We start from the raw sequence: 14,349 nt of genomic DNA on the forward strand, positions 1-14,349 counted from the left end.
CCTCCCGCTGCCTCGAGTCTGTAGACACATTGCTTGAACCTGACACAGAGGAGGTTTACGATTTGAACTTGGGCTTCACCGTAGCCCAGTGACACGTCAGCAGCCACCAGGCAGATTTTGGCAGGAGAGCAGCCAGCCCAGGAGCCGCTCCTAGACAATCCTGTATGGCTAGGTCCACACTGAGAATACACTACATCCCTTTAGACCAAATAAGAGTAAATAATCATACCAATAGAAACTGGGCCTTTGACCCTTTCGCTTTATTAAAATGGCACGGAAATAGTAAAACCGCGTACTGATCACGGGATCCGCCTGCGAGCCCCTAGGGGTGCTGCCAGTGAGCGTGCGGGCTCCCTGCCGAGGCTGCAGACTCATGCGTTGAGCAATTCATGTTCTTTATCGGTCTTCCCCACGGCGTCAGGATTTGACAAGGGGTCGAGGTCAGCAAAGAGGCTGAACCAGGCAGTCAGGTCCGAGGCAGCCTTGGCGGGCTCTGGGGAGAGGAGAGGAGAGGTCAGCACAACACCTTCCAAACGCCCACCTCCCCCACGCTGCCTGCGGCGGCCGGGCTCACTGTGAGAAGGGTGGCTGCTCACCCAGACAAAGCCCACTGCGCTTCACCTCTAAAACCCGTGAGGGAATTCCAGGTCCCTCTGCTCGTTGGCTGAGTCAATTCCTCAACCCTGGCCTGACGCTCAGAAAAGAATGAGCTCTTGGCTAAGCCCCACCCCAGTGGCTGTCCACAGCCCACAGAGTCGCCTAAGACCTCAGACCGGCTGCTTCACCATTAGCAGGAGATATCAGCTGTTTCTGAAATCCGACTGCATGGCTGAGGAAGTGAGGAGTCTTCAGGAGTAGTTCCCAATCCACTGGGTCAAGAGAAATACAGGGGCCGCTCTTCAGACTTCAAAGCCCCAGGCCCAGAAGGGGGTTGGAGTCCAGGCCTGGACGCTCAGGGTCACTGCCTTCTTCCATCCCCTCCCATCAGGCGGGAAGGAGGCCTTGCATATGCCTCCCCGTCTCCCTCTGGGCTCTGAATCGTCCCCAGCCCCTTCGGCCTCACCACAGTAGTCTCTGCAGCGGCTCTCTTCCCAAACCACCTGCTCCCACTTCCCGAAGACCACAATTACAGAGCCAAATTATTTCCCAGATGAGGAGAACTCTTTCAAAAGAGGGACTGATGCAAGTGATTTCTAGAGAAGTCGGGGCTCTGCTTTATCTAAACCATCCCACATGAGAATGGAAGTTCACTGGCTTGGATGACCTGTCCTTTTTTCCTTCTCCAACAGGTGGGAGTATCAAAAGCACAAAGAAAATGTCTCTCTGACAGGTGATCCTTCGAGCTAAGAGCCGCTAGGAATGTGCTTGCCATCTGGCTAAAAGGAGTCTCAAAAACCGTGGGTAGGGCACGTTGCTAAAAGCGGTTATATTAGAGCGATGGGGGAGAACGGGTGGGATTAGACCACCATAAGCAGGAGATAATCAATGTATCTACTAGAGAGCTAAAACTACTGTCAGCAAGGCCAGCTGGTAACAGGCAAGTATTACTGTGTGACATTAACTGAATTCCATGTGCAGTTAGCCCCCAAGACACTTGGTTTATTCTGATATGATGCACTGAGGCTTGAGACATCTTGTCTGGTTGCGGGTGGGGAACAACTGAAAAAAAAAGGGGAGTAACTTTCTTTTGTCGTGTAGGAGGTCACACAAGGAAACTGTATGAAGCAAGACTGATTTAGGCGATTAGTCGATGCTTGATAGAGAATATCAAGATATCTTAAAGAGAGCCCCAGTAAACACACTTCAGACTCACTTCCCCTTCCTCCTAACCTCTGCAAAGGCCTCCGAAGGCCCCGAGAGAGTGGGCGTGGCCCTGCAGGAGGCACCAGGTGCCTGTACCTTGGGGCAGGCCTCACAGTCCCCAGGCCTCCACTGTCGGAGGGAAAACCAGGTGCAACGATTTGCACGTCACCTCCAAGAGCATCCTGGGAATGCTTTGTGATGATAACAGACATTCCCCGCAATTCCCTGTGGTCAACCCAGGGAAAGTGGGTGCTGACCAGAGGGAGAGGGAGCTGCAAGTGCTGACGCGATCCCCAGAGGAGCAGATGTTCTCGGGGCCTGTCTCAAAAGAGAACAGAGCTCAAGAGCTTGCAAGGCCCTCTTCTGACAACGAAGAAACCTGGCTCTTCCTGAGCAGCCTCAGTAAATGCCCTGCTTGGTGGTGGCAATGGCATTTTCAGATAAAGACAGCCACCCTCAGTGGCCTTTCCTATCTTGCTGTTTCCACCCAATCTTAAGGGAGCAGCCAGTTACATGGAGACACATGTTTGATTCCTCCTCTGTAGATGTGACAAAGGGAATTATGAATGAGGCATTAAGCCAGAAAAAAAAAACGGAGAATGTAATATCTGGGATCATGCATGATCCCAGATATTACATCAAAAGCAACCAGATTTTGAGGGAATTTTCTGGACTCTGGTGACGGCTGCATAATATAAATTTACCAGAATACCACGAACCATCCCCGTACTGTGGGTGAATTTTATAGTATCTAAATTACAGTTCAATAAAGCGGGTTTTAAAAAATGAACACTATTTGGCGTCATCCAGGAGTAACATAACCTCGCTGATTCCTAGAAACTTGGCCCTCAAGCATTTTGCTTCTAAACCCAAATCACATCAAACAGTGGGAATGTGGAACGTTAAAACCGCGGTTCCACTGAGTGCCAGACAAAGCCGAACGAGGTGGAAGCTAACCGGGTAAAGGTTAGCCCTTCCCTCCGCTTCTCTCCTGGACACCAAGGCCCATCTGTGCTCAGCAGAGCCTGGACCCTCCCCAGCACCCCTGGGCCTGGCCCGGACGCCGGGAGCAGGTTCTCACCCGCGGCGCCCACACCAGCAGCCTGCAGCACCTGGGACCGGGTGAGAAATGCACCCACCTGACCTCCTGCATGGGAATCCCTGGGGGGAGGGAGCCCAGGAATCGGTTCTAACGAGCCCCCCGTGACCGTGAAGCACGTGTACGTTTGGGAAGCGCTGCCACAGATGGTCTCCAAGGAGGCTGTCAGGGTCCCCATCTCCGTGAGAATCAGAGCCGGACCAGGATACAGGCCCTCCTGGGAAACAGAGGGGGCCGCTTCGGGGCCCCACCTTCCCCCCAGGTTTTAAGCTCCTCGATCCTGCCAAGCAATCTGAGTTCAGGAGGCTGATGCTTCTGGAGAGAACCGACTGATGGGGAGGAAAGCCGGGGAGAGGCGTGGCCGGCAGCCTCGCTGGAGTCCGCACGCTGTGCTGTGCACTACAGTGGGAATGCAGCGAGATCGCTCTTCCCGTTTCAAAGTCACACCCAGCACTCATGTTGTAAATGACTGCAGAGATCACTGGCAGGAAGGGTCAGGTCCCAGCATCGTAGTTTCCAGAGCATTCAATGGACCACATTCCTGAAGGAGGCAGGTCAGGACGGAGCTGCCGTTTCTTTATAGAACGGGCCTGTTCCCTAAGAGTCCAGCTGCCGGACATAATAAAGTGTCTGTGTATCAAGTCAGATTTTAAAGGTACCACAGAGACAACTCCGAGTTTCAAGCCTCTCATCTAACGGACTGTGATGGCGGCTTCCTTCCACAAGACCACAAATGCCTCCTCCCTGGATTCCTTCATAAAACACTGGATTTGTGAATGTGGTCCACCTCATGACCCCCACAGGCCACAGCTAGGACCGATGGAGTTGGGGGCCTCTCTGCATCAGAGGACATGAAGCAGGAAGAGCCTAAAGACACCCGCTCTGTGGGGACTAAGAGCATGGAGTCAGCCTATCTCAGAATTGTCACAAGGACACAAGGCGTCAGAATTTCCCTTGTCCCATGGTGTGAAGCAGGACATCAGCCAGTCTGCCATCGCATCCTCTGCTCAGAACTGCTATGAAGCATCCGGCCAACAATCCCACTCTGCACGGAGGGGGACAGTGGTGTGGCTGTGGCAGCCACTATATATTGTTTTAAAATTTTACAGACAAATGCAAAGCTCATTTGCAATTTCCCCCTCACACGCATCTCAGGGAATTGTTTAGGGGACGGTGCAGTGACAGTCATGATGGACAGAATTCCAAGCCAGGTCTGGACCCTCTCAGCCTTTGCCAGGAAGATTTCTATTAGAAGATAACTCCGTGCTGCTAATATTCCTCTAATTGCCATCAACTGTTCTCTACGTGGTGTTAGTTGGCTGAGGCGTTTTTTGTTTTTTTTTAACACGAAGGTGTGGCTAGAAAGACTCCCATCTCAGAGGAACTGTGTCAGGAGAGGGTGGTGAGGGTGGGGGCGGCAGCACCAAGAGCTCTGTGAACAAATGACTATCCTAGAGTTCTCCATCCCTTTGATATGTCAACTGTGCTACCCATTTGCAGGAAACACATAAAATTTTATTGGAGCAATCCTGCCTCCTCTACTTACATAAGGGAAAATATAAATCAGCCAGGAATATTGCCGGCCAAAGTAACACCCTGCAGAGTAGCTCTCTACCGTGAATGTAACTGCACCAGTGTGGGGGGTGCATGCAAATGCCCGGGTGGGGCTGATGGCCACAGCCCAGGGAGCTCTGGTGAGGGGTGGGCTCATCCTTGCCTTCGGCATCGGCACGGGGAGTCCCTCTGTCCAGATCTCCACATGGTTCATTCTCTCACCTTCTGCAAGTCTTGGCTCTGGTCTCATCTTCTCAATAAGAATCCTTTCATTCTGTAGCCTGCCCTGCAGCCCCGCAACACTCCCTATCCCCTGCCTACTTTCTCTCTCTCTCTCTCTCTCTCTCTCTCTCTCTCTCTCTCTCGACGACCAAAACCATACTTTTTCTTTTCTCCATAACATTGATCAGTTTTGAACTTACAATGTTATTTGCTTCTTTATTCTGTTCATCGTCTTCTCTCCACTAGAAGGTGAATTCCAGGGAGGCAGACAGCTTGTCTTTTGAGTTCTCAGACGAATCCCCAGTGCCTGGCACTCAGAAGGACCCCGTACATATTTGCTGAATGAATGAGAAACTTGCCAAAGTGCCAGTAGGACGGTGGCCCCAAGGGAGACTTTGGCTGAGAAATAAATGGCCGCCCTGTAAGACCTCTTTCCCTTTCCATGGGAGAGCTCGCCTTTCTCTCTGTCCTTAGACCCTGGTGTGGTTTTGTGTCTTTCCCTTGGACTTGGGGCAGGGCTGACGTGCAAAGGCCTGGGCCTCTGTTCTTGTCATTGCTCCAGGGCCCAGTGCCGGGGCCCCTTCATGGGCGCTGGGCCGAGGCCTCACTCTGCCTGCTCAGGAAGAGGGCGTGGAGTCTGATGCGTAGGTGTCAGAGTGGGGCACAGCCACCCTGGCCAAGTGGGGGCACTGCCAACAAGGGGCCCAGATGGCAGCAGGGACGCTGGTGCCTCCAAAGCAGGGGGTTTGAGTGGGGTTCATCCTGCAGCGTGGCTGGATGAGAGATCGGAGTTGTGGATGCCGGCTCGGCCTTCCGACTCCCCCACAGCTTGTCAGACCTCCACCGCAGGTGGGTGGGGTGAGGCTCAGTCGTGGCTGGCCTTGCTTATCTGTAGCTCTGTGCAAGAGGTGGTGAAACCAGAGGTGAGACCCAGGGCAGGAACGTATTTTTGGATTTCATGTCTCCTTCCTATCTCTAACTCCATTTCTGAAAAGAAATGAGATGGCTACCCAACAGGACTCACAAAGGAAGATAAAAGGGAGGATGGGTTTCATAGAGAAGGAGGAGGACTTTTTTTGTCTTGCCCACCAACTCTTGTGTCCGTGATCTCATCTCCAACGACCTGAGGTTTCTTTAATAGCCCGTAATTACTTAATCATCCCAGCTCTGCCGTTTGTTCTCAGCTTTAAGTGCCAGGTAAACAAGTTGTTTATTAAGGAGCTAGCCCAAATTCATGGAAAATCCAAAACAATGTGAGAATTTCTTAATACTGTCTTATAATTAAAGCAGTACGAAAGGAGAATCACGTACTGAAATACTAGAAAACGGTTCCCTTCCCAAACTCTATCTGATTAGAAACTCAAACATAAAAATTGAAATTTCAACCTGTGTCTTAGTTTTTGCCTCATCAAATCAATGTGGCTTCCAGGCCAGCTGTTCTCAACCAGTGTGCAGGCTGCTGGCACGCCCTGGTGTGCCCTGACCCCTTACCAATGCTTCTGACCACTCTGATGAGTGTGGAAACGGTTCCTGCTGTCACTGAGGCTACATGGGACTGTTGGGCCATTGCTTCAGGCAGGAGTGAAACTGCTGAGCTGAGAGCACACTCAGGGTAGGGGTGGGCCATGATCGGGAGAGAGCAAGAGCGAGATAAAACTTAGTGTGAAGAGTTAAGAAGCCCAGTGTCGTGTCAGTTGGCACTCAGCTGGGGATGTGGAGAACTTTGTCTCGTGAGAGTACACAAGGGCACTCAGGAGGGTGATGGCCAGGGAGGGATGGCCAAGCCAAAGGGGTCATGGCTGTGAAGGCAATCTGATCTCTCAAGTACACCAGGAACGCGTCTAAAACCAAAAAGGCAATGAGATTGAGAACCACTCTGCTCACCCTGTATGAATAACAAATATTAACAAAGGAAGAAAATTGTGAGAAGGAATAGATTTTAAACCCTGCAACATATCTTACGGCTAGAATGTGATTCTAAGATTTCAGCTGAAAAGTCCCTGGAGATAAAATGATAAAAGTTAAGAAACAAACCAAAAAGACACTAGATAGGAAACAAAAATAGGAAAACTCAGAAAAAAAAAAAAAGAGATATGAAGCAAGAAATAGGCCTTTGGATGAAAAAACAAAACAAAGAATGAACAAACAGCCCTAGCTGGTTTGGTTCAGTGGATAATCATAGCCCCTTGGCTGAAGGGTCTCGGGTTTGATTCCAGTCAAGGGCATGTACCTCGGTTGCAGGCTTGATCCCTGGCCTTGGTTGGGATGCATGCAGGAGGCAACCAATTGATGTCTCTCTCTCACTAGATGTTTCTCTCTCTGTCTTTCCCCCTCCCTTCCAATCTCTTTAAAAATCAATGGAAAAATAGCCTCAGGTGAGAATTAACAAAAAAAACAACAAAGAATAAACAAACAAAAACCCCACATTTCAGCCCCTGTAGTACATACCTTGCAGCGAGGCCTTTAAGTCTTTCATATTTTGGTCTAAAAGCTGTGAAGGAAGGAATCCTGAGCCTGTCTGGGGCTTGAGGTCTGGCTCTCCTGGGGTCATGGTGGGCGCTGGCTCCTTCAGCTGACCGTCTCCGAACACAGCAGCCCACTCCTTGCTGAATTCGCCCTCGTCCAGGGAGGACGCGTTAAAGATCTCACTCAACAGCAGCATGTCATCTTTGTCAGCACCTTCAGGTTCCAGATTCCCAGCCATCGGGCCCAGGCAAGCTGAGCAAAGAAACAGCACAAAACTCATCACCACGGAGGGCCAAGCCCTTGGGGGCAGTAAATGCAGTAGGGGCTGGGATGGGACAGATTGGGCAATGGCTAGAGTTAGAAAACATTAATCAAAATATAAATCAACCCCATTATAGCTTCTCTGAAGGCATTTCAGAATTAACTTTCTCCCTCATCCCCTTACCTTCAAAGCAAGTCTAATTGTTGAGCATCATTAGAATTGATTGAAATTGTTTCCACAAAAATTCTAAGGTTTTGGTTTTACCTTCATATACAAAGCAAATCTACCACCAAGACATTTGTCTGATATGAAACAAAGCCAGGATTGGAGGCATGCTGTACATATACTCCTTGTTTATACAGCTTCCTGAATCTTCCCCCACAAGCCTAACACAGCCTGCATAACATGTGGCAGCCTGCCCTCCATCAGGATGGGAGGGGACCCTCCCCACACCCTGCCTGGCCTGGGAAGCCATGGAAAGGCCAAGAATGACCAGGAAAGGCATCCTCGCTTCCTCTCTCCTTTGCTGCAACCCAACTGCATAAAGCAAAGAAAAGGTGGCTCTGGTTTGCCTGAGGGCGTCGATGAAAGGTTGACAGGAAAACAGGACAAACCATGGAACCACCTAGAGCAGGGGTGGGGGACATCCAGCCCATGGGCCATACAAGGCCCACAAAATCATTTGGTCTGGTCCTGCCCCAGCAACTGCAGGCAGGACTCAAAATTCAATAAATCTAGGAGCCTTTCCATACCAACATCAATTTACAAGTGAATCATATTAAGGGCACGATGTTATAAATATCCAAATGGCCCTTGGCAGAAACAAGGTTCCCCATCCCTGACCTAGAGGATGAGCTCTTAGGCCAGAGACACAGCCCTGGAGGGTTGGAATGAGCACGGGACCCGAGGAGAGCCTGGACCACCTTTTGCCTGCTGTGTGACTGCCGCAAGACCCTTATAAAACCCATGGGCCTCTATTTTTTTTCATCTGTACAATTACAATATTAATAATGCCTGCCTCGGAGTACGATCATGAGGACCAAAAAGAAATATACCTTAAACTTCACTGCCCGGGCCGAAGGAGGACTTAAGAGAGCCATTCTTACAATCCTAGTGAACACTGACAAAACACCACACAGCGCACACAAGTAGAATGGGGCATTCCTATCAGAAATCCTGCAACAAGATCTTTCACTGAGTGTTCTACATATTTTTGAAAACCAAGGGCTGAGGGTTTCATCAACTGCAGCTTTGTTGTGGTCGTTAATTGCCACCTGGGAACTGAAGAGAGTCAGGAAGTGAAGGAACAATCACAATTTATACTTTCTCTGAGCTACACTGCAATTCTGATATGTCATAGTAAGTGAGTTTAGTAGGTTTGCCACAAATACATGAGATAATTACTAAGTGAAGGCTATTTTTTTTTAATAAAGCTTATCTCTGTTAGCTTTACTGGATTATTTTCAACCACAGTTTCTATAAAGATCTACAGATTGAGGGGATTTTTGGTGTGCTGAGCAGACTGGCTGTAAGTCAAGGAGGGGAGGAGTCCAGTCACTCTCTTATCACTGTGGTTTATAAATAGCAGCAAAACATCACTTTAGTTGGGCATCTGACTAATTTAAACCTTCTTATTGTTTGCATAATCATAGAAATCGGCACCGATATATAGCCTGTAGGTGTGGTGGTGAGAAGATGGGGAAATGTAACCGGATGATGCAGGAAACCGAGCCTGTGTGTGGTGGGAAAGGCAGGGCAGGTGAGGTGAGACAGCCCATCTCTATGAGGAAAGGAAAGGAAGGAACGTGGGGTGACAAGGCTTGTCTGTCAACAGCATCTATGCATCTGCCTTCCCCCGCTCTCTCAGCCTCTCTCTTTTTACATGTAACTTCACAAATATCTCTACTTCCTACTTTCAGTTGGGGTGAAATGTCCAAACCTTTTCGCATGGTTTACTTTCTGGCCCAACTGAAACCAGATGATTGCTAAACCAAACCCGTGCCAATGAAACCCATTCAAATCCTTGTGTGCCTAGAGGGACAGATGACTTTACATGAATATTGGGAATGACGGGTGTTCCTCCTAAAGTCACTTTACAGCCTCCACTAAGTCACACCCTGGGGAAGGCGTCCCTCCTTGCATCTAGATATCAATCCAGGGCAGATCACAATGAATATCAGCGACAACAAATAATAAACTTTGAGCCTTCCAGAAATAACCACAGACTGAAAAAGCTCTATCTTTGTGTTTACTGTTTAGGGTTTGTGTGATGGATGGTATATAGAGTGGACTTCTTGAGTTTGGCTAACTCAGCATCCCTTTCCTCCTTTTCTTGTTTTCCCTTTGGGGAAACACCTTCTCCAACGTGATCCTAGTGAGACATCATGTAAGATGTGTCATCTTGCCTCATCCAAGTGGGCGTGTGACATAGGCTGACCAGAGTCCCGCATTTTGCAGGCCTTGGTGACCGGCTCAGCAGTGGGTACATGAGAGAGGCTTTCCTGGGTCGGTATATGGAAGGAGGAGGGAAGAGGTTCTCTCTGTCTTTAGGATTCCAAGTTCTAAAGATGCAGTGTTGAGGCCCCAGCTGTGATGGAGCCAAGCTTAGAAATAGCATCGGAAGCTGGAGAGAGAATGCTGACAACACTGTCTAAGCCCCTGGATCCAGCCTTGCTTGAAGCCAACCCACCACTGCGTGTCCCCAGTACCCTATACAGTCATTCCTTTTCTTTCCTTTTTAATTTTAAAGCTAAACTATTTAGAAAAGGGTACTATTACTTCCAACCAAAAGACTCCTGACTAATATTGTATCCAATCAAACTCACCCTCAGTGGCAGAAGTGAGAAAAGGACCCGTGGTGAGGATGATATTGTCTAGATCTATTTCAAAATAGAGTTTGAGGTCTACCATGGAATTTGGCCTATGACTTGGTGTCCTGGTTCTTTAACAACTGAAGCAGAACGTTTGCTCTTTTAAGAGAACTTATTACTTAACTCGGAGCAATGAAACTGGCACTGACTTGAACCAGAAAACAAGAAAACCTCCCAATTATTGCCCTGATAATTAAGATGCTTGAGATTACTATGCATACTTGTAAGAAAAACTTAATTACAAGCAGAAAAGGACAGGTCTGGGTCTGTAACCAGACAAGTCGAGACTTGAAAAATAACACTAGTCAGCTGGCTCTTAAGAATCACGATCTCCTTTTCATCGGAAGTAATTCAACTCAACTGTGAGAACACACAGGGAAACACACAGAGATATGACAAGGTCTTTGAAAGAAGCCTTGGTAAGGGCTATACAGCCCAAGTCACAGCTGCTACCAGCAGACGAGAAAGACTGCTCCTGAGCTATGCCATCCTATCCTGCTCTTGTCTTTAAGGATGAACAGAGGTGGTCGAGCTCTCAGGTGTCAAGCCCACAGATGCTACTCCAAGCCATCATCTTCCTTCCCTAGTTCTCTACAGAAGATCTCACTTATTATCATGGTTCCAATCTCATCTGGGAAGATTCTCAAATCTCCATGTGCAATTCCAAGGGTTTCTGGAACTCTGATGGCACACTCCTGACTTGGGGACCCTTCAGGGTTTGCCCCTTGGCCAGCTTGCTGGCACTCTCCAGAAAGGGCACGCTCCCCTTATACCTTTTTTTAATTCAGTTGTGAGATTATTATTCCTTACTCAAAACCTTCAATGGTGCCTGGCCAGCGTGGCTCAGTGGTTGAGCGGTGACCTATGAACCAGGACAGGAGGTCACGTCCTGGTTTGATTCCCGTCAGGGCATATGCCCGGGTTTCGGGCTTGATCCTGGTGTGGGGTGTGCAGGGGGCAGCCAATCAATGATTCTCTCTCATCATTGATGTTTCTATCTCTCTCTCCCTCTCCCTTCCACTCTGAAATCAATAAAAATATATTTTTAAAAATACCACCCACCTTCAATGGCTCCCTCTGCCTACTGAGTAAAGGAACACTCCTTATAGTGATTTTAGAACCTCTATGGTCAAGCTCTAACTCAGCCCTTTAAGCAACACTGCCTTCTGGGAAGCCTATGATTTGACAAAACGCTGCCATTTCTCAACTGTGCCTTCCTGCCTTTCTGCCTGGAAACCTGCTGTTTTCTCCCAATGAGATGCCCAAGAGAAGAATCACACTCAACTGAAAGGGATCTTAGAGGTCGTCTCCTCTAACTCACTGTACAAGGCCATGTAATCTATTACGTACACATTATCTGGCTGGAGACTCACGTTTTCTCAGCACAGCTTTCACTCCGGAGCCTGTGGAGGATCTCATATATAAACCAGTACCTAAGCTTCGGTCGCTTTAAGGGTTTCTAAGGTCAGATGGCTCCACTGGCCGCCCCACAGAGCTCTTGGTTGCAGGTGCCGTGGCAAAATGGCCAGGATGGCAGAATCGGTCAGCATGTCCACCCCGCGCTGCCCAAGCGTTCAAAAGTAAAAGCCCTGCGCCCCTGGGAAAACATTCCTTCGGAAAACTGATCCCGAACCAGTGAGCTCTGACTGATTCTGGCCCAAGGAGTTTTTCAAAGAGTGAAAACTGACATACAGAGGAAGCTCTCTCAAGTTCAGACAGAGTGTGGGCGACAGAGAGCTAATGTGGGAAAGTGGAGGCAGCCCCCTCAGGGAATATTTTTGAAATCATACTGAGTTTCATGACCTCAGCATAAACTAGAAACACAGAAGATGGAAACAACTACACAGACTGAAAACGAGAGCACAGGAAAACAGAAAAATGTCACCCAAGGTACCTTCATCTGTGTGTGAAACAGGAAGACTGCTCTCTGGTTTTCTCCCTGGTCCCCACTCTCAGCGCTATGACTAACAGCAAAGGCTGCACGCTTGCAACACACACGTGAACCCCCAAACACCAACACCATCCTCATATCACCCAAGTGAGAGTACAGGGGGAAAGATGGGTAGGAAATCACCTCCCAAAAATGTCAAACAAGAAAAATATTCTTCATCGTAAAAAGCTCTGGTCCCAAATTGTACTTGTATGGAATTCAAGAATACTTCTAAAAACTCCTTCTGGTGAAAAAGTCATCGATGATAAGAACATTTGGGGGGAAACCCACTATCTTGGAAACACAGACATACAACAAACAAACAAAAAGCACTCCCCCCAAAACAAACAAACAAAACAAAACAACAACAAAACACAACCCAATAGGGCTAGACCTGAGCAGGCACTCAGAAAGGACTTTTGGAGGATCCCAGCCTGCTCCTCCAGTTAGCATTAGATCTTAACAAGCAAGAAATCTGACTGACAAACTCAACACCAGGAAGGGTAAATACCCACAGCATCCTACAGACTACACACAATCAAGTAAGAGCAGTATTGGTTTTAACAGCGCACCATGATTTTATAGCAGTTCATCCGAGGGAGGCAAGGAGAAGGGATTTATGAGGAAAGATAACAACTCAGTATCAGCCACATTTCGTGTGAGGAAGCAATCAGATTCCTGGTCAGTTATTTATGGAGAACTGCGGGAGAAGGTTTGAATGACTCAGGAGGACCTGGGCCCAGAGCCAGAAACATGTGTTCTTGCTGTGGACGAAAGGTCTCACCCAGGCCTATGGGAGCTACTGAATGAACTTCTCAGTTGTTCTGACCTTTGGCTAGAATTTAGAGTCGTTACGTCTGGAAGTTGTAACCAAGGAAGTCGCAGAAGACAAACATTTAAATTGTAGCATGGACAATTAACCTTGTTGAACATTGGTTCAGTGAGTCCTGTCTGGGAAGGGATCTTTTGGGTGAGGCTGAGTGATGAGATTTAGGTGAGCTGAATTCATCTCTCTTGGTTCAGCCACTCCTTTCTGTTCAGTTACCTGATGGTTCTTTTTCTTGGCCCAGCTTAGAGGAACACAAAGACTTCTCTACACGTTGCAACCTGTGCACTGAGGTTGGGATTGTTACATGTGGTCACAAGGCGAAGTCACAGCCGCTTTCAAGTATCTCAGAATGTCGTTCAGTTTCTGTTTTCAGCTTAAACCCTTTTTATAAACTGGCCAAAGATTCATGTTCCACAACACTACCTACTGATAGAAGAAAACACTTTTCTCTCTGATGCCGAATCAGCGCGATTTCCCCGGCAATGGCTCCGGGAGAATTGTCTCCTTGCTGCTGTCAGGAGCAGTCTGCTTTCTGATGACATTATTCCACAGCTTGGCCATGACTGGTTTCACAGAATTACCGTGAGAGGGAACAGGCCCCCAGGCAGCAGGGCGCCAGAGCTTACAGCCCCTAAGTCCTCTAAAGTCAGCCATCCTTGGATTAAGCGCTTTTAATTTCTTGATGGTTTAATGTCCTGCATATTATTATCAGTGTTTTAATTCAGGATCCGGGCCTTCTGGCAATTTTCCGAAGGGCACACATTTGCATGTCAAGTGATTAACAGAGTGTTCCTTCCTTCAGCCATCCCAAGTTCTCTGTGCACTGAGAGAATATTTGTATACTCGTGGCCATGTTCATGCTTAAGCTGATGCTACCCTGGGGATTGCCAAGGCAGAAGAGGTAGATAGTGGGAAAGCATGGCTTATGACTAAAGAAGGGCTTTGTGGGTTGGCAGAGATAAAGGGGAAAGAGAAATCATGTGACAACGTATTTCACAGAGAAAATTTGTAAATCAATTTTTCTTTTCTGACTGAAAAAAAAATACACATTTGGGAGATAGAGCACTTTCATCTCTCTATCTTTAGAGTTAAACTGAGTGCCAAAAAAAAAAGGATATGAGCTGCTATTCTGTGAAACAAAGATTGTAACTATAAACCAATGAGGTCACAGTTGTTTTAGAAAAGTAGAAAGATATCCTTATTTCAATGTATCCTGGCACACGCTTTGGAGAAAGCTTATGAAAGTCAGCATGTGTCACAGACAGCAGCATTTCTGGTTTAATTCTGTGAAGAAATGCATGGTGACTGGGTAAG

General features: G+C 48.1%; 1 protein-coding gene across 14 annotated transcripts in view; it reads right to left on the bottom strand.

Annotated features, from left to right (window-relative positions):
* Positions 1-232: 232 nt before the first annotated feature.
* Positions 233-14,349, bottom strand: part of ICA1 (islet cell autoantigen 1) — a 112,524-nt gene continuing 98,407 nt past the window's right edge. For all 14 annotated transcript variants that reach the window (XM_059712418.1, XM_059712414.1, XM_059712419.1 and 11 more), the window contains 2 exons: positions 7,127-7,396; positions 233-493 (listed from right to left, as the gene is read on the bottom strand). In XM_059712418.1, coding sequence (XP_059568401.1) covers positions 372-493; positions 7,127-7,396 — 392 coding nt within the window. In that variant the 3' untranslated portion in view covers positions 233-371. The remainder of the gene's footprint in view (positions 494-7,126; positions 7,397-14,349) is intronic.

The sequence above is a fragment of the Myotis daubentonii genome, chromosome 10, assembly GCF_963259705.1.
Source record: "Myotis daubentonii chromosome 10, mMyoDau2.1, whole genome shotgun sequence".
NCBI lineage: Eukaryota > Metazoa > Chordata > Mammalia > Chiroptera > Vespertilionidae > Myotis > Myotis daubentonii.